The sequence below is a fragment of the Oncorhynchus gorbuscha genome, linkage group LG19, assembly GCF_021184085.1.
Source record: "Oncorhynchus gorbuscha isolate QuinsamMale2020 ecotype Even-year linkage group LG19, OgorEven_v1.0, whole genome shotgun sequence".
Classification (NCBI taxonomy): Eukaryota; Metazoa; Chordata; class Actinopteri; order Salmoniformes; family Salmonidae; genus Oncorhynchus; species Oncorhynchus gorbuscha.
The window spans coordinates 73,609,564-73,634,563 of NC_060191.1; the positions used below are offsets into that span (position 1 = coordinate 73,609,564).

A 25,000-nucleotide genomic window follows, 5' to 3' on the forward strand; every position below is an offset into this window, starting at 1 on the left:
ACAGACTAATGACCATGTGTTCCCTAAAAGACCTGCGTGTCTCAACAGACTAATGACCATGTGTTCCCTAAAAGACCTGCGTGTCTCAACAGACTAATGACCATGTGTTCCCTAAAAGACCTGCGTGTCTCAACAAACTAATGACCATGTGTTCCCTAAAAGACCTGCGTGTCTCAACAGACTAATGACCATGTGTTCCCTAAAAGACCTGCGTGTCTCAACAGACTAATGACCATGTGTTCCCTAAAAGACCTGCGTGTCTCAACAGACTAATGACCATGTGTTCCCTAAAAGACCTGCGTGTCTCAACAGACTAATGACCATGTGTTCCCTAAAAGACCTGCGTGTCTCAACAGACTAATGACCATGTGTTCCCTAAAAGACCTGCGTGTCTCAACAGACTAATGACCATGTGTTCCCTAAAAGACCTGCGTGTCTCAACAGACTAATGACCATGTGTTCCCTAAAAGACCTGCGTGTCTCAACAGACTAATGACCATGTGTTCCCTAAAAGACCTGCGTGTCTCAACAGACTAATGACCATGTGTTCCCTAAAAGACCTGCGTGTCTCAACAAACTAATGACCATGTGTTCCCTAAAAGACCTGCGTGTCTCAACAGACTAATGACCATGTGTTCCCTAAAAGACCTGCGTGTCTCAACAGACTAATGACCATGTGTTCCCTAAAAGACCTGCGTGTCTCAACAGACTAATGACCATGTGTTCCCTAAAAGACCTGCGTGTCTCAACAGACTAATGACCATGTGTTCCCTAAAAGACCTGCGTGTCTCAACAGACTAATGACCATGTGTTCCCTAAAAGACCTGCGTGTCTCAACAGACTAATGACCATGTGTTCCCTAAAAGACCTGCGTGTCTCAACAGACTAATGACCATGTGTTCCCTAAAAGACCTGCGTGTCTCAACAGAGACTCAGAAGTGACTGCTCCACTAAGGTTATCAGGGCCTGTTTTATTTTTATAAAAAAATATATTTAAAAAACATTATTTAACTAGCAAGTCCGTTAAGAACAAATTCTTCTTGACAATGACGGCCTACCAGGGAACAGTGGGTTAACTGCCTTGTTCAAGGGCAAAACGACCTTGTCAGCTCGGGGATTCGATCTAGCAACATTTCAGTTACTGGCCCAACGCACTAACCACTAAGCTACCTGCCGCCCCTCTAACCACTAGGCTACCTGCCTCTAACCACTAAGCTACCTGCCGCCCCTCTAACCACTAAGCTACCTGCCGCCCCTCTAACCACTAAGCTACCTGCCGCCCCTCTAACCACTAAGCTACCTGCCGCCCCTCTAACCACTAAGCTACCTGCCGCCCCTCTAACCACTAGGCTACCTGCCGCCCCTCTAAACCACTAGGCTACCTGCCTCTAACCACTAGGCTACCTGCCTCTAACCACTAGGCTACCTGCCTCTAACCACTAGGCTACCTGCCGCCCCTCTAACCACTAGGCTACCTGCCTCTAACCACTAGGCTACCTGCCTCTAACCACTAGGCTACCTGCCGCCCCTCTAACCACTAGGCTACCTGCCTCTAACCACTAGGCTACCTGCCTCTAACCACTAGGCTACCTGCCGCCCCTCTAACCACTAGGCTACCTGCCGCCCCTCTAACCACTAGGCTACCTGCCTCTAACCACAAAGCCTCTCAGAGTAGGAGTGCTGGTCTGGCATCTGTTTAGACTTTTAGATCAGAATGAATGATATTTTGTTTTGACAGATCCTAGATCAGCACTTCTACAATGAGAGGTCCAGGTTCTCACAAAGCCAAAGCTCTGTAGAGTCAACAGTCTGAGTCATAAAGTCTCACTTCTGCCTGGGCTTGTCTGGATACCCTGCCTCTGCTTCATGCCTCGTCAGCACACCATCTATCTCCCAGCAGGCAGGCAGGCAGGCAGGCAGGCAGGCAGGCAGGCAGGCAGGCAGGCAGGCAGGCAGGCAGGCAGGCAGGCAGGCAGGCAGGCAGGCAGGCAGGCAGGCAGGCAGGCAGGCAGGCAGGCAGGCAGGCAGGCAGGCAGGCAGGCAGGCAGGCAGGCAGGCAGGCAGGCAGGCAGGCAGGCAGGCAGGCAGGCAGGCAGGCAGGGCAGGCAGGCAGGCAGGCAGGCAGGCAGGCAGGCAGGCAGGCAGGCAGGCAGGCAGGCAGGCAGGCAGGCAGGCAGGCAGGCAGGCAGGCAGGCAGGCAGGCAGGCAGGCAGGCAGGCAGGCAGGCAGGCAGGCAGGCAGGCAGGCAGGCAGGCAGGCAGGCAGGCAGGCAGGCAGGCAGGCAGGCAGGCAGGCAGGCAGGCAGGCAGGCAGGCAGGCAGGCAGGCAGGCAGGCAGGCAGGCAGGCAGGCAGGCAGGCAGGCAGGCAGGCAGGCAGGCAGGCAGGCAGGCAGGCAGGCAGGCAGGCAGGCAGGCAGGCAGGCAGGCAGGCAGGCAGGCAGGCAGGCAGGCAGGCAGGCAGGCAGGCAGGCAGGCAGGCAGGCAGGCAGGCAGGCAGGCAGGCAGGCAGGCAGGCAGGCAGGCAGGCAGGCAGGCAGGCAGGCAGGCAGGCAGGCAGGCAGGCAGGCAGGCAGGCAGGCAGGCAGGCAGGCAGGCAGGCAGGCTATGGGAGGAGAGAACACACAATACTCTGTTATACAGTACACTGGTTCAGCAGGCCTGTCTCATAACAAGACTAAAGAGGCCAAGGCCGAACAGACAGAGGACCAATAGCTGCAGTCAAAATGCTTCCTTCTCTCCTCCTTGGAGATGTTGACTTATCCCATAGAGGTATCGGGGGTGAGCTAAGTCTCCTCCATAGTACTTTTATCAATCCAGTCAGATGAAATGAGTGAAACCATTTTTCAGGTACAGTTTTTGAATGGTGTCGGGTTCTTCTTGACTGTTGCCAAGGATGTGATCTCAGTGGGGCAAGAAGAACAGGAAATATCCCTTTAGATACAGGAAGTGACCTTTGATATGATTTCCTAGTCAGTCATACAGGGAGATGGAGCTGAGTGGAGGACTCGGGACAGCTAGTCAGTCACACAGGGAGATGAGCTGAGTAGAGGACTCAGGACAGCTAGTTAGTCACACAGGGAGATGAGCTAAGTGGAGGACTCAGGACAGCTAGTCAGTCATACAGGGAGATGAAGATGAAGAGCAGTCAGATCAACTGATAAACCTCTACGACAATACCCACACACACACACACACACACACACACACACACACACACACACACACACACACACACACACACACACACACACACACACACACACACACACACACACACACACACACACACACACACACACACACACACACACACACACAGAGCACTTTTTAATTGAAATCTAAAAGGATTGGGATGTGTGTGTGTGTGCGTGTGTGTGTGTGTGTGTCCAACAGTCATCAAAGCCCAAGGTCAGCATCCCTCTGTCTGCCATTGTGGAGGTGAGGACCACCATGCCCCTGGAGATGCCTGACAGAGACAACACCTTCGTCCTGAAGGTAAGGGTAAGAAATCATAACGCAACATTACCCTGTCTTCTCCATGTTCTACCTCTCACAACATTACCCTGTCTTCTCCCTGTTCTACCTCTCACAACATTACCCTGTCTTCTCCCTGTTCTGTTCTCTCACAACATTACCCTGTCTTCTCCCTGTTCTACCTCTCACAACATTACCATGTCTTCTCCCTGTTCTACCTCTCACAACATTACCCTGTCTTCTCCCTGTTCTACCTCTCACAACATTACCCTGTCTTCTCCCTGTTCTACCTCTCACAACATTACCCTGTCTTCTCCCTGTTCTACCTCTCACAACATTACCCTGTCTTCTCCCTGTTCTGTTCTCTCACAACATTACCCTGTCTTCTCCCTGTTCTACCTCTCACAACATTACCCTGTCTTCTCCCTGTTCTACCTCTCACAACATTACCCTGTCTTCTCCCTGTTCTGTTCTCTCACAACATTACCCTGTCTTCTCCCTGTTCTGTTCTCTCACAACATTACCCTGTCTTCTCCCTGTTCTGTTCTCTCACAACATTACCCTGTCTTCTCCCTGTTCTACCTCTCACAACATTACCCTGTCTTCTCCCTGTTCTACCTCTCACAACATTACCATGTCTTCTCCCTGTTCTGTTCTCTCACAACATTACCCTGTCTTCTCCCCGTTCTACCTCTCAAACATTACCCTGTCTTCTCCCTGTTCTGTTCTCTCACAACATTACCCTGTCTTCTCCCTGTTCTACCTCTCACAACATTACCCTGTCTTCTCCCTGTTCTACCTCTCACAACATTACCCTGTCTTCTCCTGTTCTGTTCTCTCACAACATTACCCTGTCTTCTCCCTGTTCTACCTCTCACAACATTACCCTGTCTTCTCCATGTTCTGTTCTCTCACAACATTACCCTGTCTTCTCCCTGTTCTACCTCTCACAACATTACCATGTCTTCTCCCTGTTCTGTTCTCTCACAACATTACCCTGTCTTCTCCCTGTTCTACCTCTCACAACATTACCCTGTCTTCTCCCTGTTCTACCTCTCACAACATTACCCCGTCTTCTCCCTGTTCTGTTCTCTCACAACATTACCCTGTCTTCTCCCTGTTCTACCTCTCACAACATTACCCTGTCTTCTCCCTGTTCTGTTCTCTCACAACATTACCCTGTCTTCTCCCTGTTCTACCTCTCACAACATTACCCTGTCTTCTCCCTGTTCTACCTCTCACAACATTACCCTGTCTTCTCCCTGTTCTACCTCTCACAACATTACCCTGTCTTCTCCCTGTTCTACCTCTCACAACATTACCCTGTCTTCTCCCTGTTCTACCTCTCACAACATTACCCTGTCTTCTCCCTGTTCTACCTCTCACAACATTACCCTGTCTTCTCCCTGTTCTGTTCTCTCACAACATTGCCCTGTCTTCTCCCTGTTCTGTTCTCTCACAACATTACCCTGTCTTCTCCCTGTTCTACCTCTCACAACATTACCCTGTCTTCTCCCTGTTCTACCTCTCACAACATTACCCTGTCTTCTCCCTGTTCTGTTCTCTCACAACATTACCCTGTCTTCTCCCTGTTCTACCTCTCACAACATTACCATGTCTTCTCCCTGTTCTGTTCTCTCACAACATTACCCTGTCTTCTCCCTGTTCTACCTCTCACAACATTACCCTGTCTTCTCCCTGTTCTGTTCTCTCACAACATTACCCTGTCTTCTCCATGTTCTGTTCTCTCACAACATTACCCTGTCTTCTCCCTGTTCTGTTCTCTCACAACATTACCCTGTCTTCTCCATGTTCTGTTCTCTCACAACATTACCCTGTCTTCTCCCTGTTCTGTTCTCTCACAACATTACCCTGTCTTCTCCCTGTTCTACCTCTCACAACATTACCCTGTCTTCTCCCTGTTCTACCTGTCACAACATTACCCTGTCTTCTCCCTGTTCTACCTCTCACAACATTACCCTGTCTTCTCCCTGTTCTACCTCTCACAACATTACCCTGTCTTCTCCCTGTTCTGTTCTCTCACAACATTACCCTGTCTTCTCCCTGTTCTGTTCTCTCACAACATTACCCTGTCTTCTCCCTGTTCTACCTCTCACAACATTACCCTGTCTTCTCCCTGTTCTACCTCTCACAACATTACCCTGTCTTCTCCCTGTTCTGTTCTCTCACAACATTACCCTGTCTTCTCCCTGTTCTCTCACAACATTACCCTGTCTTCTCCCTGTTCTGTTCTCTCACAACATTACCCTGTCTTCTCCATGTTCTGTTCTCTCACAACATTACCCTGTCTTCTCCCTGTTCTGTTCTCTCACAACATTACCCTGTCTTCTCCCTGTTCTACCTCTCACAACATTACCCTGTCTTCTCCCTGTTCTACCTGTCACAACATTACCCTGTCTTCTCCCTGTTCTACCTCTCACAACATTACCCTGTCTTCTCCCTGTTCTACCTCTCACAACATTACCCTGTCTTCTCCCTATTCTGTTCTCTCACAACATTACCCTGTCTTCTCCCTGTTCTGTTCTCTCACAACATTACCCTGTCTTCTCCCTGTTCTACCTCTCACAACATTACCCTGTCTTCTCCCTGTTCTGTTCTCTCACAACATTACCCTGTCTTCTCCCTGTTCTACCTCTCACAACATTACCATGTCTTCTCCCTGTTCTGTTCTCTCACAACATTACCCTGTCTTCTCCCTGTTCTACCTCTCACAACATTACCCTGTCTTCTCCCTGTTCTGTTCTCTCACAACATTACCCTGTCTTCTCCCTGTTCTACCTCTCACAACATTACCCTGTCTTCTCCCTGTTCTGTTCTCTCACAACATTACCCTGTCTTCTCCCTGTTCTACCTCTCACAACATTACCCTGTCTTCTCCATGTTCTGTTCTCTCACAACATTACCCTGTCTTCTCCCTGTTCTACCTCTCACAACATTACCATGTCTTCTCCCTGTTCTACCTCTCACAACATTACCCTGTCTTCTCCCTGTTCTGTTCTCTCACAACATTACCCTGTCTTCTCCCTGTTCTACCTCTCACAACATTACCATGTCTTCTCCTGTTCTACCTCTCACAACATTACCATGTCTTCTCCCTGTTCTACCTCTCACAACATTACCCTGTCTTCTCCCTGTTCTGTTCTCTCACAACATTACCCTGTCTTCTCCCTGTTCTGTTCTCTCACAACATTACCATGTCTTCTCCCTGTTCTGTTCTCTCACAACATTACCATGTCTTCTCCCTGTTCTCTCACAACATTACCCTGTCTTCTCCCTGTTCTACCTCTCACAACATTACCCTGTCTTCTCCCTGTTCTACCTCTCACAACATTACCCTGTCTTCTCCCTGTTCTACCTCTCACAACATTACCCTGTCTTCTCCCTGTTCTACCTCTCACAACATTACCCTGTCTTCTCCCTGTTCTACCTCTCACAACATTACCCTGTCTTCTCCCTGTTCTACCTCTCACAACATTACCCTGTCTTCTCCCTGTTCTACCTCTCACAACATTACCCTGTCTTCTCCCTGTTCTGTTCTCTCACAACATTACCCTGTCTTCTCCCTGTTCTGTTCTCTCACAACATTACCCTGTCTTCTCCCTGTTCTACCTCTCACAACATTACCCTGTCTTCTCCCTGTTCTGTTCTCTCACAACATTACCCTGTCTTCTCCCTGTTCTGTTCTCTCACAACATTACCCTGTCTTCTCCCTGTTCTACCTCTCACAACATTACCCTGTCTTCTCCCTGTTCTGTTCTCTCACAACATTACCCTGTCTTGTCCCTGTTCTCTTCTCTCACAACTCTACCTTATAGACATGACTACCTGACCCGACAAAACCAAACTAACTGCCTACTACTCTTTCTTGCAGTGTGTTCAGAAGTCTGTCTGGCTCTCCTCTGGACTCACAAACAGTAACTGTTCTGTGGTTTGGTGTGCTTTCTCTCCACAGGTGGAAAATGGAGGCGAATATATCCTGGAGACCATCGACTCGCTGCAGAAAAACTCCTGGGTGTCTGACATCCAGGACTGCATGGACCCTGGGTAATATTTACTGTTCACCGAGGAGGGAGGGAGGGAGGGAGGGAACAGCTCACAGTCAATTAATCACCCTGTAAGAGAGTTTTTGACAGATCCCCCCCCCCCCTCTCTCACACTATTTCACGCTGAGTTCTTCTGGTACAGTGAGTTTGTCTGTTCACGGCGTGTTTCTGGACGGCCATAAACAGACATACATTGTGTGTGTGTGTGTGTGTGTGTGTGTGTGTGTGTGTGTGTGTGTGTGTGTGTGTGTGTGTGTGTGTGTGTGTGTGTGTGTCTGTACGTTTAACTGTGTGTGTGTGTGTGTGTGTGTGTGTGTGTGTGTGTGTGTGTGTGTGTGTGTGTGTGTGTGTGTGTGTGTGTGTGTGTGTGTGTGTGTGTGTGTGTGTGTGTCTGTACGTTTAACTGTGTGTGTGTGTGTGTGTGTGTGTGTGTACGTTTAACTGTGTGTGTGTGTGTGTGTGTGTGTGTGTGTGTGTGTGTGTGTGTGTGTGTGTGTGTGTGTGTGTGTGTGTGTGTGTGTGTGTGTGTGTGTGTGTGTGTGTGTGTTTAACTGTGTGTGTGTGTGTTTAACTGTGTGTGTGTGTGTGTGTGTGTGTGTGTGTGTGTGTGTGTGTGTGTGTGTGTGTGTGTGTGTGTGTGTGTGTGTGTGTGTGTGTGTGTGTGTGTGTGTGTGTGTGTGTCTGTACGTTTAACTGTGTGTGTGTGTGTGTGTGTGTGTGTGTGTGTGTGTGTGTGTGTGTGTGTGTGTGTGTGTGTGTGTGTGTGTGTGTGTGTGTGTGTGTGTGTGTGTGTGTGTGTGTGTGTGTGTGGCACAGGGACAGTGGAGATGACATTGAGCTGGCGTCATGTCCCCACGGCCAGGCGTCTAAAGAGTTCTCCATGGTGGCCTCGTGCAGCTGTGAGCTTCTGTCAGAAGGTGAGACAAACAAACACACACACACACACTCGTAACCTAACCTCACACATTGCCGTTTGAGAGGAAATGGATGTGCTGTCAATCTGGCTGCCGTGTAATGTTGTGTCGTGTTACGTACAGTATGTTCTGTTGTTTGTGTCCAGGTGTCCATCGTGTCCCTGACAGATCCTGTGGCTCAGCAGCAACAGCAGCACTGTATAGCGCCCCCTCTGTCCACTGCAGAGAACTACCCTTCACCCAGCACCCTTCCCATGTCCCCCTGGAGCGTTTCCTCCAGTGCCCAGAGGCCCAGGGGAAAAGCCCCGCCCCAGGTAAGAGGAACTGTAGGCTCGGCTGGTAGGGAGCACTTGCAATGGCAGGATAGTGTGTTCGATTCCCGGGTCCGCCCGAAACATCAACTGTACGCACGTATGACTCGTTTTCAGATAAAACCAGGTGTGAATGTAAAATAAATAGTAGGGGATTAGGCCGTACCTGTAAACACCTGAGCCTATCACAATTATTAAAACAAAATGGCAAGAAAACGGACATTACACCCCGTTATCATTACCGCTTGTCAGAGGCGCGGACGAAATGGACTTGACAACGAGTGGTAATAGCCTACTCTTCAAAGCATAGACGTTTGGCCAAGGCAGAGATGAGTTGCCAACATCGAGACAGACTGCAGTGGACACGTTCAATCTGGGCGGCAGGGTAGCCTAGTGGTTAGAGTGTAGAGGTGGCAGGGTAGCCTAGTGGTTAGAGTGTAGAGGAGGCAGTAGCCTAGTGGTTAGAGTGTAGAGGCGGTAGGTAGCCTAGTGGTTAGAGTGTAGAGGTGGCAGGGTAGCCTAGTGGTTAGAGTGTAGAGGAGGCAGGTAAACTAGTGGTTAGAGTGTAGAGGCGGTAGGTAGCCTAGTGGTTAGAGTGTAGAGGAGGCAGGTAAACTAGTGGTTAGAGTGTAGAGGCGGTAGGTAGCCTAGTGGTTAGAGTGTAGAAAATAAGAATGAAAATAAGAATTTGTTCTTAACTGACTTGCCCTAGTTAAATAAAAAGGTTTAAAAAATAATCTGACCCAATGTCGATCTCTGTCATTACACCAGTATCAACATTCCACGGAAGGACACCCGGGTTTTTGTTGTGGTTTTTACCTTTTCAATTAAGACCTAGACAACCAGGTGAGGGGAGTTCCTTACTAATTAGTGACCTTCATTCCTCATTCGAGGACAAAGGAGGAGAGAAACCCCCCGACACTCGGCTCTTCGTGGAATCAGTTGGACACTTCTTATTGGTTGTGTGTAACTGAAGTCTCTTCCTGTTTGGAGGCTGGACATTACGAGTGGATGAACGTAGCGACCGAGGCGGAGACCATTAGATGAAAACATCCGGTTGTGTTTATGACACAATAAAACGTTTACAAGTTTTCAAAGTTAAATGACAAAATCTTTACGACTGAAACCCTATTTTTTATTTTTTTTATTTTACCTTTATTTAACTAGGCAAGTCAGTTAAGAAAACGTTCTTATTTTCAATGACGGCCTGGGAACAGTGGGTTAACTGCCTGTTCAGGGGCAGAACGACAGAATTTGTACCTTGTCAGCTCGGGGGTTTGAACTCACAACCTTCTGGTTACTAGTCCAACGCTCTAACCACTAGGCTACCCTGCCGCCCCAATTGAATTAATAGGGACTCTATGATCAGTGCCATGTGGGTGGTCCTGTACCGGGAAGAAATGAATTCTACTTTCACCCCTGGATAAAAGTGTCTGCTTAAGTGGCAAAGAAACAGCCATATCTCAGACTGGCCAATAAAAAGAAAAGGTTAAGATGGGCAGAATAACACAGACAATGGACAGAGGACCTCTGCCTAGAAGGCCAGCATCCCGGAGTCTCCTCTTCACTGTTGACGTTGAGACTGGACAGAGGACCTCTGCCTAGAAGGCCAGCATCCCGGAGTCTCCTCTTCACTGTTGACGTTGAGACTGGACAGAGGACCTCTGCCTAGAAGGCCAGCATCCCGGAGTCTCCTCTTCACTGTTGACGTTGAGACTGGACAGAGGAACTCTGCCTAGAAGGCCAGCATCCCGGAGTCTCCTCTTCACTGTTGACGTTGAGACTGGACAGAGGACCTCTGCCTAGAAGGCCAGCATCCCGGAGTCTCCTCTTCACTGTTGACGTTGAGACTGGACAGAGGAACTCTGCCTAGAAGGCCAGCATCCCGGAGTCTCCTCTTCACTGTTGACGTTGAGACTGGACAGAGGACCTCTGCCTAGAAGGCCAGCATCCCGGAGTCTCCTCTTCACTGTTGACGTTGAGACTGGACAGAGGAACTCTGCCTAGAAGGCCAGCATCCCGGAGTCTCCTCTTCACTGTTGACGTTGAGACTGGACAGAGGAACTCTGCCTAGAAGGCCAGCATCCCGGAGTCTCCTCTTCACTGTTGACGTTGAGACTGGACAGAGGAACTCTGCCTAGAAGGCCAGCATCCCGGAGTCTCCTCTTCACTGTTGACGTTGAGACTGGACAGAGGACCTCTGCCTAGAAGGCCAGCATCCCGGAGTCTCCTCTTCACTGTTGACGTTGAGACTGGACAGAGGAACTCTGCCTAGAAGGCCAGCATCCCGGAGTCTCCTCTTCACTGTTGACGTTGAGACTGGACAGAGGAACTCTGCCTAGAAGGCCAGCATCCCGGAGTCTCCTCTTCACTGTTGACGTTGAGACTGGACAGAGGAACTCTGCCTAGAAGGCCAGCATCCCGGAGTCTCCTCTTCACTGTTGACGTTGAGACTGGACAGAGGAACTCTGCCTAGAAGGCCAGCATCCCGGAGTCTCCTCTTCACTGTTGACGTTGAGACTGGACAGAGGAACTCTGCCTAGAAGGCCAGCATCCCGGAGTCTCCTCTTCACTGTTGACGTTGAGACTGGACAGAGGACCTCTGCCTAGAAGGCCAGCATCCCGGAGTCTCCTCTTCACTGTTGACGTTGAGACTGGACAGAGGACCTCTGCCTAGAAGGCCAGCATCCCGGAGTCTCCTCTTCACTGTTGACGTTGAGACTGGACAGAGGACCTCTGCCTAGAAGGCCAGCATCCCGGAGTCTCCTCTTCACTGTTGACGTTGAGACTGGACAGAGGAACTCTGCCTAGAAGGCCAGCATCCCGGAGTCTCCTCTTCACTGTTGACGTTGAGACTGGACAGAGGAACTCTGCCTAGAAGGCCAGCATCCCGGAGTCTCCTCTTCACTGTTGACGTTGAGACTGGACAGAGGAACTCTGCCTAGAAGGCCAGCATCCCGGAGTCTCCTCTTCACTGTTGACGTTGAGACTGGACAGAGGAACTCTGCCTAGAAGGCCAGCATCCCGGAGTCTCCTCTTCACTGTTGACGTTGAGACTGGACAGAGGAACTCTGCGTAGAAGGCCAGCATCCCGGAGTCTCCTCTTCACTGTTGACGTTGAGACTGGACAGAGGAACTCTGCCTAGAAGGCCAGCATCCCGGAGTCTCCTCTTCACTGTTGACGTTGAGACTGGACAGAGGAACTCTGCCTAGAAGGCCAGCATCCCGGAGTCTCCTCTTCACTGTTGACGTTGAGACTGGACAGAGGAACTCTGCCTAGAAGGCCAGCATCCCGGAGTCTCCTCTTCACTGTTGACGTTGAGACTGGACAGAGGAACTCTGCCTAGAAGGCCAGCATCCCGGAGTCTCCTCTTCACTGTTGACGTTGAGACTGGACAGAGGAACTCTGCCTAGAAGGCCAGCATCCCGGAGTCTCCTCTTCACTGTTGACGTTGAGACTGGACAGAGGAACTCTGCCTAGAAGGCCAGCATCCCGGAGTCTCCTCTTCACTGTTGACGTTGAGACTGGACAGAGGAACTCTGCCTAGAAGGCCAGCATCCCGGAGTCTCCTCTTCACTGTTGACGTTGAGACTGGACAGAGGAACTCTGCCTAGAAGGCCAGCATCCCGGAGTCTCCTCTTCACTGTTGACGTTGAGACTGGACAGAGGAACTCTGCCTAGAAGGCCAGCATCCCGGAGTCTCCTCTTCACTGTTGACGTTGAGACTGGACAGAGGAACTCTGCCTAGAAGGCCAGCATCCCGGAGTCTCCTCTTCACTGTTGACGTTGAGACTGGACAGAGGAACTCTGCCTAGAAGGCCAGCATCCCGGAGTCTCCTCTTCACTGTTGACGTTGAGACTGGACAGAGGAACTCTGCCTAGAAGGCCAGCATCCCGGAGTCTCCTCTTCACTGTTGACGTTGAGACTGGACAGAGGAACTCTGCCTAGAAGGCCAGCATCCCGGAGTCTCCTCTTCACTGTTGACGTTGAGACTGGACAGAGGAACTCTGCCTAGAAGGCCAGCATCCCGGAGTCTCCTCTTCACTGTTGACGTTGAGACTGGACAGAGGAACTCTGCCTAGAAGGCCAGCATCCCGGAGTCTCCTCTTCACTGTTGACGTTGAGACTGGACAGAGGAACTCTGCCTAGAAGGCCAGCATCCCAGAGTCTCCTCTTCACTGTTGACGTTGAGACTGGACAGAGGAACTCTGCCTAGAAGGCCAGCATCCCGGAGTCTCCTCTTCACTGTTGACGTTGAGACTGGACAGAGGACCTCTGCCTAGAAGGCCAGCATCCCGGAGTCTCCTCTTCACTGTTGACGTTGAGACTGGACAGAGGAACTCTGCCTAGAAGGCCAGCATCCCGGAGTCTCCTCTTCACTGTTGACGTTGAGACTGGACAGAGGACCTCTGCCTAGAAGGCCAGCATCCCGGAGTCTCCTCTTCACTGTTGACGTTGAGACTGGACAGAGGAACTCTGCCTAGAAGGCCAGCATCCCGGAGTCTCCTCTTCACTGTTGACGTTGAGACTGGACAGAGGAACTCTGCCTAGAAGGCCAGCATCCCGGAGTCTCCTCTTCACTGTTGACGTTGAGACTGGACAGAGGAACTCTGCCTAGAAGGCCAGCATCCCGGAGTCTCCTCTTCACTGTTGACGTTGAGACTGGACAGAGGAACTCTGCCTAGAAGGCCAGCATCCCGGAGTCACCTCTTCACTGTTGACGTTGAGACTGGACAGAGGAACTCTGCCTAGAAGGCCAGCATCCCGGAGTCTCCTCTTCACTGTTGACGTTGAGACTGGACAGAGGAACTCTGCCTAGAAGGCCAGCATCCCGGAGTCTCCTCTTCACTGTTGACGTTGAGACTGGACAGAGGAACTCTGCCTAGAAGGCCAGCATCCCGGAGTCTCCTCTTCACTGTTGACGTTGAGACTGGACAGAGGAACTCTGCCTAGAAGGCCAGCATCCCGGAGTCTCCTCTTCACTGTTGACGTTGAGACTGGACAGAGGACCTCTGCCTAGAAGGCCAGCATCCCGGAGTCTCCTCTTCACTGTTGACGTTGAGACTGGACAGAGGAACTCTGCCTAGAAGGCCAGCATCCCGGAGTCTCCTCTTCACTGTTGACGTTGAGACTGGACAGAGGAACTCTGCCTAGAAGGCCAGCATCCCGGAGTCTCCTCTTCACTGTTGACGTTGAGACTGGACAGAGGAACTCTGCCTAGAAGGCCAGCATCCCGGAGTCTCCTCTTCACTGTTGACGTTGAGACTGGACAGAGGAACTCTGCCTAGAAGGCCAGCATCCCGGAGTCTCCTCTTCACTGTTGACGTTGAGACTGGACAGAGGACCTCTGCCTAGAAGGCCAGCATCCCGGAGTCTCCTCTTCACTGTTGACGTTGAGACTGGACAGAGGAACTCTGCCTAGAAGGCCAGCATCCCGGAGTCTCCTCTTCACTGTTGACGTTGAGACTGGACAGAGGAACTCTGCCTAGAAGGCCAGCATCCCGGAGTCTCCTCTTCACTGTTGACGTTGAGACTGGACAGAGGAACTCTGCCTAGAAGGCCAGCATCCCGGAGTCTCCTCTTCACTGTTGACGTTGAGACTGGACAGAGGAACTCTGCCTAGAAGGCCAGCATCCCGGAGTCTCCTCTTCACTGTTGACGTTGAGACTGGACAGAGGAACTCTGCCTAGAAGGCCAGCATCCCGGAGTCTCCTCTTCACTGTTGACGTTGAGACTGGACAGAGGACCTCTGCCTAGAAGGCCAGCATCCCGGAGTCTCCTCTTCACTGTTGACGTTGAGACTGGACAGAGGAACTCTGCCTAGAAGGCCAGCATCCCGGAGTCTCCTCTTCACTGTTGACGTTGAGACTGGACAGAGGACCTCTGCCTAGAAGGCCAGCATCCCGGAGTCTCCTCTTCACTGTTGACGTTGAGACTGGACAGAGGAACTCTGCCTAGAAGGCCAGCATCCCGGAGTCTCCTCTTCACTGTTGACGTTGAGACTGGACAGAGGAACTCTGCCTAGAAGGCCAGCATCCCGGAGTCTCCTCTTCACTGTTGACGTTGAGACTGGACAGAGGAACTCTGCCTAGAAGGCCAGCATCCCGGAGTCTCCTCTTCACTGTTGACGTTGAGACTGGACAGAGGAACTCTGCCTAGAAGGCCAGCATCCCGGAGTCACCTCTTCACTGTTGACGTTGAGACTGGACAGAGGAACTCTGCCTAGAAGGCCAGCATCCCGGAGTCTCCTCTTCACTGTTGACGTTGAGACTGGACAGAGGAACTCTGCCTAGAAGGCCAGCATCCCGGAGTCTCCTCTTCACTGTTGACGTTGAGACTGGACAGAGGAACTCTGCCTAGAAGGCCAGCATCCCGGAGTCTCCTCTTCACTGTTGACGTTGAGACTGGACAGAGGAACTCTGCCTAGAAGGCCAGCATCCCGGAGTCTCCTCTTCACTGTTGACGTTGAGACTGGACAGAGGACCTCTGCCTAGAAGGCCAGCATCCCGGAGTCTCCTCTTCACTGTTGACGTTGAGACTGGACAGAGGAACTCTGCCTAGAAGGCCAGCATCCCGGAGTCTCCTCTTCACTGTTGACGTTGAGACTGGACAGAGGAACTCTGCCTAGAAGGCCAGCATCCCGGAGTCTCCTCTTCACTGTTGACGTTGAGACTGGACAGAGGAACTCTGCCTAGAAGGCCAGCATCCCGGAGTCTCCTCTTCACTGTTGACGTTGAGACTGGACAGAGGAACTCTGCCTAGAAGGCCAGCATCCCGGAGTCTCCTCTTCACTGTTGACGTTGAGACTGGACAGAGGAACTCTGCCTAGAAGGCCAGCATCCCGGAGTCTCCTCTTCACTGTTGACGTTGAGACTGGACAGAGGACCTCTGCCTAGAAGGCCAGCATCCCGGAGTCTCCTCTTCACTGTTGACGTTGAGACTGGACAGAGGAACTCTGCCTAGAAGGCCAGCATCCCGGAGTCTCCTCTTCACTGTTGACGTTGAGACTGGACAGAGGAACTCTGCCTAGAAGGCCAGCATCCCGGAGTCTCCTCTTCACTGTTGACGTTGAGACTGGACAGAGGAACTCTGCCTAGAAGGCCAGCATCCCAGAGTCTCCTCTTCACTGTTGACGTTGAGACTGGACAGAGGAACTCTGCCTAGAAGGCCAGCATCCCGGAGTCTCCTCTTCACTGTTGACGTTGAGACTGGACAGAGGACCTCTGCCTAGAAGGCCAGCATCCCGGAGTCTCCTCTTCACTGTTGACGTTGAGACTGGACAGAGGAACTCTGCCTAGAAGGCCAGCATCCCGGAGTCTCCTCTTCACTGTTGACGTTGAGACTGGACAGAGGACCTCTGCCTAGAAGGCCAGCATCCCGGAGTCTCCTCTTCACTGTTGACGTTGAGACTGGACAGAGGAACTCTGCCTAGAAGGCCAGCATCCCGGAGTCTCCTCTTCACTGTTGACGTTGAGACTGGACAGAGGAACTCTGCCTAGAAGGCCAGCATCCCGGAGTCTCCTCTTCACTGTTGACGTTGAGACTGGACAGAGGAACTCTGCCTAGAAGGCCAGCATCCCGGAGTCTCCTCTTCACTGTTGACGTTGAGACTGGACAGAGGAACTCTGCCTAGAAGGCCAGCATCCCGGAGTCACCTCTTCACTGTTGACGTTGAGACTGGACAGAGGAACTCTGCCTAGAAGGCCAGCATCCCGGAGTCTCCTCTTCACTGTTGACGTTGAGACTGGACAGAGGAACTCTGCCTAGAAGGCCAGCATCCCGGAGTCTCCTCTTCACTGTTGACGTTGAGACTGGACAGAGGAACTCTGCCTAGAAGGCCAGCATCCCGGAGTCTCCTCTTCACTGTTGACGTTGAGACTGGACAGAGGAACTCTGCCTAGAAGGCCAGCATCCCGGAGTCTCCTCTTCACTGTTGACGTTGAGACTGGACAGAGGACCTCTGCCTAGAAGGCCAGCATCCCGGAGTCTCCTCTTCACTGTTGACGTTGAGACTGGACAGAGGAACTCTGCCTAGAAGGCCAGCATCCCGGAGTCTCCTCTTCACTGTTGACGTTGAGACTGGACAGAGGAACTCTGCCTAGAAGGCCAGCATCCCGGAGTCTCCTCTTCACTGTTGACGTTGAGACTGGACAGAGGAACTCTGCCTAGAAGGCCAGCATCCCGGAGTCTCCTCTTCACTGTTGACGTTGAGACTGGACAGAGGAACTCTGCCTAGAAGGCCAGCATCCCGGAGTCTCCTCTTCACTGTTGACGTTGAGACTGGACAGAGGACCTCTGCCTAGAAGGCCAGCATCCCGGAGTCTCCTCTTCACTGTTGACGTTGAGACTGGACAGAGGAACTCTGCCTAGAAGGCCAGCATCCCGGAGTCTCCTCTTCACTGTTGACGTTGAGACTGGACAGAGGAACTCTGCCTAGAAGGCCAGCATCCCGGAGTCTCCTCTTCACTGTTGACGTTGAGACTGGACAGAGGAACTCTGCCTAGAAGGCCAGCATCCCGGAGTCTCCTCTTCACTGTTGACGTTGAGACTGGACAGAGGAACTCTGCCTAGAAGGCCAGCATCCCGGAGTCTCCTCTTCACTGTTGACGTTGAGACTGGACAGAGGAACTCTGCCTAGAAGGCCAGCATCCCGGAGTCTCCTCTTCACTGTTGACGTTGAGACTGGACAGAGGACCTCTGCCTAGAAGGCCAGCATCCCGGAGTCTCCTCTTCACTGTTGACGTTGAGACTGGACAGAGGAACTCTGCCTAGAAGGCCAGCATCCCGGAGTCTCCTCTTCACTGTTGACGTTGAGACTGGACAGAGGACCTCTGCCTAGAAGGCCAGCATCCCGGAGTCTCCTCTTCACTGTTGACGTTGAGACTGGACAGAGGAACTCTGCCTAGAAGGCCAGCATCCCGGAGTCTCCTCTTCACTGTTGACGTTGAGACTGGACAGAGGAACTCTGCCTAGAAGGCCAGCATCCCGGAGTCTCCTCTTCACTGTTGACGTTGAGACTGGACAGAGGAACTCTGCCTAGAAGGCCAGCATCCCGGAGTCTCCTCTTCACTGTTGACGTTGAGACTGGACAGAGGAACTCTGCCTAGAAGGCCAGCATCCCGGAGTCACCTCTTCACTGTTGACGTTGAGACTGGACAGAGGAACTCTGCCTAGAAGGCCAGCATCCCGGAGTCTCCTCTTCACTGTTGACGTTGAGACTGGACAGAGGAACTCTGCCTAGAAGGCCAGCATCCCGGAGTCTCCTCTTCACTGTTGACGTTGAGACTGGACAGAGGAACTCTGCCTAGAAGGCCAGCATCCCGGAGTCTCCTCTTCACTGTTGACGTTGAGACTGGACAGAGGAACTCTGCCTAGAAGGCCAGCATCCCGGAGTCTCCTCTTCACTGTTGACGTTGAGACTGGACAGAGGACCTCTGCCTAGAAGGCCAGCATCCCGGAGTCTCCTCTTCACTGTTGACGTTGAGACTGGACAGAGGAACTCTGCCTAGAAGGCCAGCATCCCGGAGTCTCCTCTTCACTGTTGACGTTGAGACTGGACAGAGGAACTCTGCCTAGAAGGCCAGCATCCCGGAGTCTCCTCTTCACTGTTGACGTTGAGACTGGACAGAGGAACTCTGCCTAGAAGGCCAGCATCCCGGAGTCTCCTCTTCACTGTTGACGTTGAGACTGGACAGAGGAACTCTGCCTAGAAGGCCAGCATCCCGGAGTCTCCTCTTCACTGTTGACGTTGAGACTGGACAGAGGAACTCTGCCTAGAAGGCCAGCATCCCGGAGTCTCCTCTTCACTGTTGACGTTGAGACTGGACAGAGGACCTCTGCCTAGAAGGCCAGCATCCCGGAGTCTCCTCTTCACTGTTGACGTTGAGACTGGACAGAGGAACTCTGCCTAGAAGGCCAGCATCCCGGAGTCTCCTCTTCACTGTTGACGTTGAGACTGGACAGAGGAACTCTGCCTAGAAGGCCAGCATCCCGGAGTCTCCTCTTCACTGTTGACGTTGAGACTGGACAGAGGAACTCTGCCTAGAAGGCCAGCATCCCGGAGTCTCCTCTTCACTGTTGACGTTGAGACTGGACAGAGGAACTCTGCCTAGAAGGCCAGCATCCCGGAGTCACCTCTTCACTGTTGACGTTGAGACTGGACAGAGGAACTCTGCCTAGAAGGCCAGCATCCCGGAGTCTCCTCTTCACTGTTGACGTTGAGACTGGACAGAGGAACTCTGCCTAGAAGGCCAGCATCCCGGAGTCTCCTCTTCACTGTTGACGTTGAGACTGGACAGAGGAACTCTGCCTAGAAGGCCAGCATCCCGGAGTCTCCTCTTCACTGTTGACGTTGAGACTGGACAGAGGAACTCTGCCTAGAAGGCCAGCATCCCGGAGTCTCCTCTTCACTGTTGACGTTGAGACTGGACAGAGGAACTCTGCCTAGAAGGCCAGCATCCCGGAGTCACCTCTTCACTGTTGACGTTGAGACTGGACAGAGGAACTCTGCCTAGAAGGCCAGCATCCCGGAGTCACCTCTTCACTGTTGACGTTGAGACTGGACAGAGGAACTCTGCCTAGAAGGCCAGCATCCGGTGTTTTGCGAGTACTATTTAATGAAGCTGCCAGTTTAGGACTTGTGAGGCATCTGTTTCTCAAACTAGACACTCTAATGTACTTGTCCTCTTGCTCAGTTGGTCCATCTTTACCATGTGATCTCACCTATTTTTCTCCTCCCTCAGGGGTTTCAGGTGAGGGAGCGACCGAGGCGGAGGCTGACCCCAGCCTGGCAACCTACCCATGGTTCCACGGGACGTTGTCACGCGTACGGGCGGCCCAACTGGTGCTGGCGGGCGGCGCTAGGAGCCACGGGCTGTTTGTGATTCGCCAAAGCGAGACGCGGCCGGGGGAGTACGTCCTCACCTTTAATTTCCAGGGCAAAGCTAAGGTGAGCCAATCACATGCAGGGCAAAGCAAAGGTGAGCCAATCACATGCAGGGCAAAGCAAAGGTGAGCCAATCACATGCAGGGCAAAGCTAAGGTGAGCCAATCACATACAGGGCAACGCCAAGGTGAGCCAATCACATACAGGGCAACGCCAAGGTGAGCCAATCACATGCAGGGCAAAGCTAAGGTGAGCCAATCACATGCAGGGCAACGCCAAGGTGAGCCAATCACATGCAGGGCAACGCCAAGGTGAGCCAATCACATGCAGGGCAAAGCTAAGGTGAGCCAATCACATGCAGGGCAACGCCAAGGTGAGCCAATCACATGCAGGGCAAAGCTAAGGTGAGCCAATCACATACAGGGCAAAGCAAAGGTGAGCCAATCACATGCAGGGCAAAGCTAAGGTGAGCCAATCACATGCAGGGCAAAGCTAAGGTGAGCCAATCACATGCAGGGCAACGCCAAGGTGAGCCAATCACATGCAGGGCAACGCCAAGGTGAGCCAATCACATGCAGAGCAAAGCTAAGGTGAGCCAATCACATGCAGGGCAACGCCAAGGTGAGCCAATCACATGCAGGGCAAAGCTAAGGTGAGCCAATCACATACAGGGCAAAGCAAAGGTGAGCCAATCACATGCAGGGCAAAGCTAAGGTGAGCCAATCACATGCAGGGCAACGCCAAGGTGAGCCAATCACATACAGGGCAACGCCAAGGTGAGCCAATCACATACAGGGCAACGCCAAGGTGAGCCAATCACATACAGGGAAACGCCAAGGTGAGCCAATCACATACAGGGCAACGCCAAGGTGAGCCAATTACTGGCGGCCTATCTCTTTTTCCTCCCCTTCATGAAACAGACAGACCGGTCTGTTACCATGCCCTCTGGGGCTGATGGCAGTAGGTCTGTTCCCATGCCCTCTGGGGCAGCAGGTCTGTTACCATGCCCTCTGAGGCAGCAGGTCTGTTACCATGCCCTCTGGGGCTGATGGCAGTAGGTCTGTTCCCATGCCCTCTGGGGCAGCAGGTCTGTTACCATGCCCTCTGGGGCTGATGGCAGTAGGTCTGTTACCATGCCCTCTGAGGCAGCAGGTCTGTTACCATGCCCTCTGGGGCTGATGGCAGTAGGTCTGTTACCATGCCCTCTGAGGCAGCAGGTCTGTTACCATGCCCTCTGGGGCAGCAGGTCTGTTACCATGCCCTCTGAGGCAGCAGGTCTGTTACCATGCCCTCTGGGGCAGCAGGTCTGTTACCATGCCCTCTGAGGCAGCAGGTCTGTTACCATGCCCTCTGGGGCAGCAGGTCTGTTACCATGCCCTCTGAGGCAGCAGGTCTGTTACCATGCCCTCTGGGGCAGCAGGTCTGTTACCATGCCCTCTGGGGCAGCAGGTCTGTTCCCATGCCCTCTGGGGCAGCAGGTCTGTTACCATGCCCTCTGGGGCAGCAGGTCTGTTCCCATGCCCTCTGAGGCAGCAGGTCTGTTACCATGCCCTCTGAGGCAGCAGGTCTGTTACCATGCCCTCTGGGGCAGCAGGTCTGTTCCCATGCCCTCTGGGGCAGCAGGTCTGTTCCCATGCCCTCTGAGGCAGCAGGTCTGTTACCATGCCCTCTGGGGCAGCAGGTCTGTTACCATGCCCTCTGAGGCAGCAGGTCTGTTACCATGCCCTCTGGGGCAGCAGGTCTGTTACCATGCCCTCTGGGGCTGATGGCAGCAGGTCTGTTACCATGCCCTCTGAGGCAGCAGGTCTGTTACCATGCCCTCTGAGGCAGCAGGTCTGTTACCATGCCCTCTGGGGCAGCAGGTCTGTTACCATGCCCTCTGAGGCAGCAGGTCTGTTCCCATGCCCTCTGGGGCAGCAGGTCTGTTCCCATGCCCTCTGAGGCAGCAGGTCTGTTACCATGCCCTCTGGGGCAGCAGGTCTGTTACCATGCCCTCTGAGGCAGCAGGTCTGTTACCATGCCCTCTGGGGCAGCAGGTCTGTTACCATGCCCTCTGGGGCAGCAGGTCTGTTCCCATGCCCTCTGAGGCAGCAGGTCTGTTACCATGCCCTCTGAGGCAGCAGGTCTGTTACCATGCCCTCTGGGGCAGCAGGTCTGTTCCCATGCCCTCTGGGGCAGCAGGTCTGTTCCCATGCCCTCTGAGGCAGCAGGTCTGTTACCATGCCCTCTGGGGCAGCAGGTCTGTTACCATGCCCTCTGAGGCAGCAGGTCTGTTACCATGCCCTCTGGGGCAGCAGGTCTGTTACCATGCCCTCTGGGGCTGATGGCAGCAGGTCTGTTACCATGCCCTCTGGGTCAGCAGGTCTGTTACCATGCCCTCTGGGGCAGCAGGTCTGTTACCATGCCCTCTGGGGCAGCAGGTCTGTTACCATGCCCTCTGGGGCAGCAGGTCTGTTACCATGCCCTCTGAGGCAGCAGGTCTGTTCCCATGCCCTCTGGGGAAGCAGGTCTGTTACCATGCCCTCTGAGGCTGATAGTCAGGGCTCTTCTCCTCTCCTCTGGTGTCAGTCTTAGGAAGTCAGGGCTCTTCTCCTCTCCTCTGGTGTCAATCTCAGGAAGTCAAGGCTCTCCTTCAGTGTCAGCCTCAGGGAGTCAGGGCTCTTCTCCTTCGGTGTCAGTCTCAAGAAGGCAGGGCTCTTCTCCTCTCCTCCGGTGTCAGTCTCAGGAAGTCAGGGCTCTCCTTCGGTGTCAGTCTCAGGAAGTCAGGGCTCTCCTTCGGTGTCAGTCTCAGGGAGTCATGGCTCTTCTCCTTCGGTGTCAGTCTCAGGGAGTCAGGGCTCTTCTCCTCTCCTCCGGTGTCAGTCTCAGGAAGTCAGGGCTCTCCTTCGGTGTCAGTCTCAGGGAATCAGGGCTCTTCTCCTTCGGTGTCAGTCTCAGGAAGTCAGGGCTCTCCTTCGGTGTCAGTCTCAGGGAGTCAGGGCTCTTCTCCTCTCCTCCGGTGTCAGTCTCAGGAAGTCAGGGCTCTCCTTCGGTGTCAGTCTCAGGGAGTCAGGGCTCTCCTTCGGTGTCAGTCTCAGGGAGTCATGGCTCTTCTCCTTCGGTGTCAGTCTCACATAGTCAGGGCTCTTCTCCTCTCCTCTGGTGTCAGTCTCAGGAAGTCTCAGGGAGTCAGGGCTCTTCTCCTTCGGTGTCAGTCTCAGGGAGTCAGGGCTCTTCTCCTCTCCTCCAGTGTCAGTCTCAGGAAGTCAGGGCTCTTCTCCTTCGGTGTCAGTCTCAGGGAGTCAGGGCTCTTCTCCTCTCTTCCAGTGTCAGTCTCAGGAAGTCAGGGCTCTTCTCCTCTCCTTCGGTGTCAGTCTCAGGGAGTCAGGGCCCCTCTCCTCCAGTGTCAGTCTCAGGGAGTCAGGGCCCCTCTCCTCCAGTGTCAGTCTCAGGAAGTCAGGGCTCTTCTCCTCTCCTTCGGTGTCAGTCTTAGGGAGTCAGGGCTCTTCTCCTCTCCTTCGGTGTCAGTCTTGGCATTCTGTGACTCTCCTCCGAAAGTTCAGCATTATGTCCTGCTTGGATTTATTTTCTAATTCTTGGTGGATCTGTGTAACCTGAGGGAAATATGTGTCTCTAATATGGTCATACATTTGGCATTAGGTTAGGAAGTGCAGCTCAGATTCCACCTCATTTTGTAGGCAGTGTGCACATAGCCTGTCTTCCCTTGAGAGCCAGGTCTTCCTACGGCGGCCTCTCTCTGAGTCTGTACATAGTCAAAGCTTTCCTTAAGTTTGGGTCAGTCACAGTGGTCTCTTTCTCTGTCTCCCCCTCTCTTTCTCTGCCCCCCCTCTCTCTCTATCTCTCTCTCTGTCTCTCTCTGTCTCTCTCTCTGTCTCTCTCTCTGTCTCTCTCTCTCTGTCTCTCTCTCTGTCTCTCTCTCTGTCTCTCTCTCTCTCTGTCTCTCTCTCTCTCTCTCTCTCTCTCTCTGTCTCTCTCTGTCTCTCTCTCTCTCCCTCTCTCTCTCTCTGTCTCGCTCTCTCTCTCTCTCTCTCTCCCCCCTCTCTCTCTGTCTCTCTCTCTCCCCCCTCTCTCTCTCTCTGTCTCTCTCTGCCTCTCTGTCTCTCCCTGTCTCTCTCTCTCCCCCTCTCTCTCTGTCTGTCTCTCTCTCTGTCTCTCTCTGTCTCTCTCTCTGTCTCTCTCTCTCTGTCTCTCTCTTTCTGTCTCTCTCTCTCTTTCTGTCTCTCTCTCTCTGTCTCTCTCTCTGTCTCTCTCTCTGTCTCTCTCTGTCTCTCTCTGTCTGTCTCTCTCTCTCTGTCTCTCTCACTCTGTCTCTCTCTGCCTCTCTCTCTCTCCCTGTCTCTCTCGCTCAGTCTGTCTCTCTCTCTCTGTCTCTCTGTCTCTCTCTCTCTGTCTCTCTCTCTCTGTCTCTCTCTCTCTGTCTCTCTCTCTCTCTGTCTCTCTCTCTGTCTCTCTCTGTCTCTCTCTCTCCCGCCTCTCTCTCTCTCTGTCTCGCTCTCTCCCGCCTCTCTCTCTCTCTGTCTCGCTCTCTCTGCCTCTCTGTCTCTCCCTGTCTCTCTCTCTCCCCCTCTCTCTCTGTCTGTCTCTCTCTCTGTCTCTCTCTGTCTCTCTCTCTGTCTCTCTGTCTCTCTCTCTTTCTGTCTCTCTCTCTCTCTGTCTCTCTCTCTGTCTCTCTCTGTCTCTCTGTCTCTCTCTGTCTGTCTCTCTCTCTCTGTCTCTCTCACTCTGTCTCTCTCTGCCTCTCTCTCTCTCCCTGTCTCTCTCGCTCTGTCTGTCTCTCTCTCTCTGTCTCTCTCTGTCTGTCTCTCTCTCTCTCTCTGTCTCTCTCACTCTGTCTCTCTCGGTCTCTTTCAATCTCTCTCAATGTACAGTGTTAGAAGTGAAACTATATACTGAGTATACAAAACATTATGAACACCTGCTCTTTCCATGACACAGACTGACCAGGTGAATCCAGGTGAAAACTATGACCCCTTATTGATGTCACCTGTTAAATCCACTTCAAGATCAAGGGTGGAGACAATTGAGACGTGTGTGTTTGAGTCACTCAGAGTGTGAATGGGACAAGACAACATATTTAAGTGTCTTTGAACAGGGTATGGTAGTACCAGCACACCGGTTTGAGTTGTGTATCTGGGTGTGAATGTTTCCCGTGTTGTATCCAGAACGGTCCTCTACCCAAAGGACATCCAGCCAACTGGACACAACTTTGGACACCTTGTAGAGTCAACATGGGCCAGCATCCCTGTGGAACGCTTTAGACACCTTGTAGAGTCAACATAGGCCAGCATCCCTGTGGAACGCTTTAGACACCTTGTAGAGTCAACATGGGCCAGTGTCCCTGTGGAACGCT

The 25,000-nt window shown here is 52.8% G+C and overlaps 1 protein-coding gene across 3 annotated transcripts in view; it reads left to right on the forward strand.

Annotated features, from left to right (window-relative positions):
• Nucleotides 1–25,000, forward strand: part of LOC124006220 (SH2B adapter protein 2-like) — a 66,548-nt gene that overhangs the window by 34,310 nt on the left and 7,238 nt on the right. For 2 of the 3 annotated variants that reach the window (XM_046316072.1, XM_046316073.1), the window contains exons 3-7: nucleotides 3,394–3,501; nucleotides 7,448–7,539; nucleotides 8,355–8,455; nucleotides 8,599–8,766; nucleotides 19,508–19,713. In XM_046316072.1, coding sequence (XP_046172028.1) covers nucleotides 3,394–3,501; nucleotides 7,448–7,539; nucleotides 8,355–8,455; nucleotides 8,599–8,766; nucleotides 19,508–19,713 — 675 coding nt within the window. The remainder of the gene's footprint in view (nucleotides 1–3,393; nucleotides 3,502–7,447; nucleotides 7,540–8,354; nucleotides 8,456–8,598; nucleotides 8,767–19,507; nucleotides 19,714–25,000) is intronic. The other variant, XM_046316074.1, reaches the window with a different exon arrangement.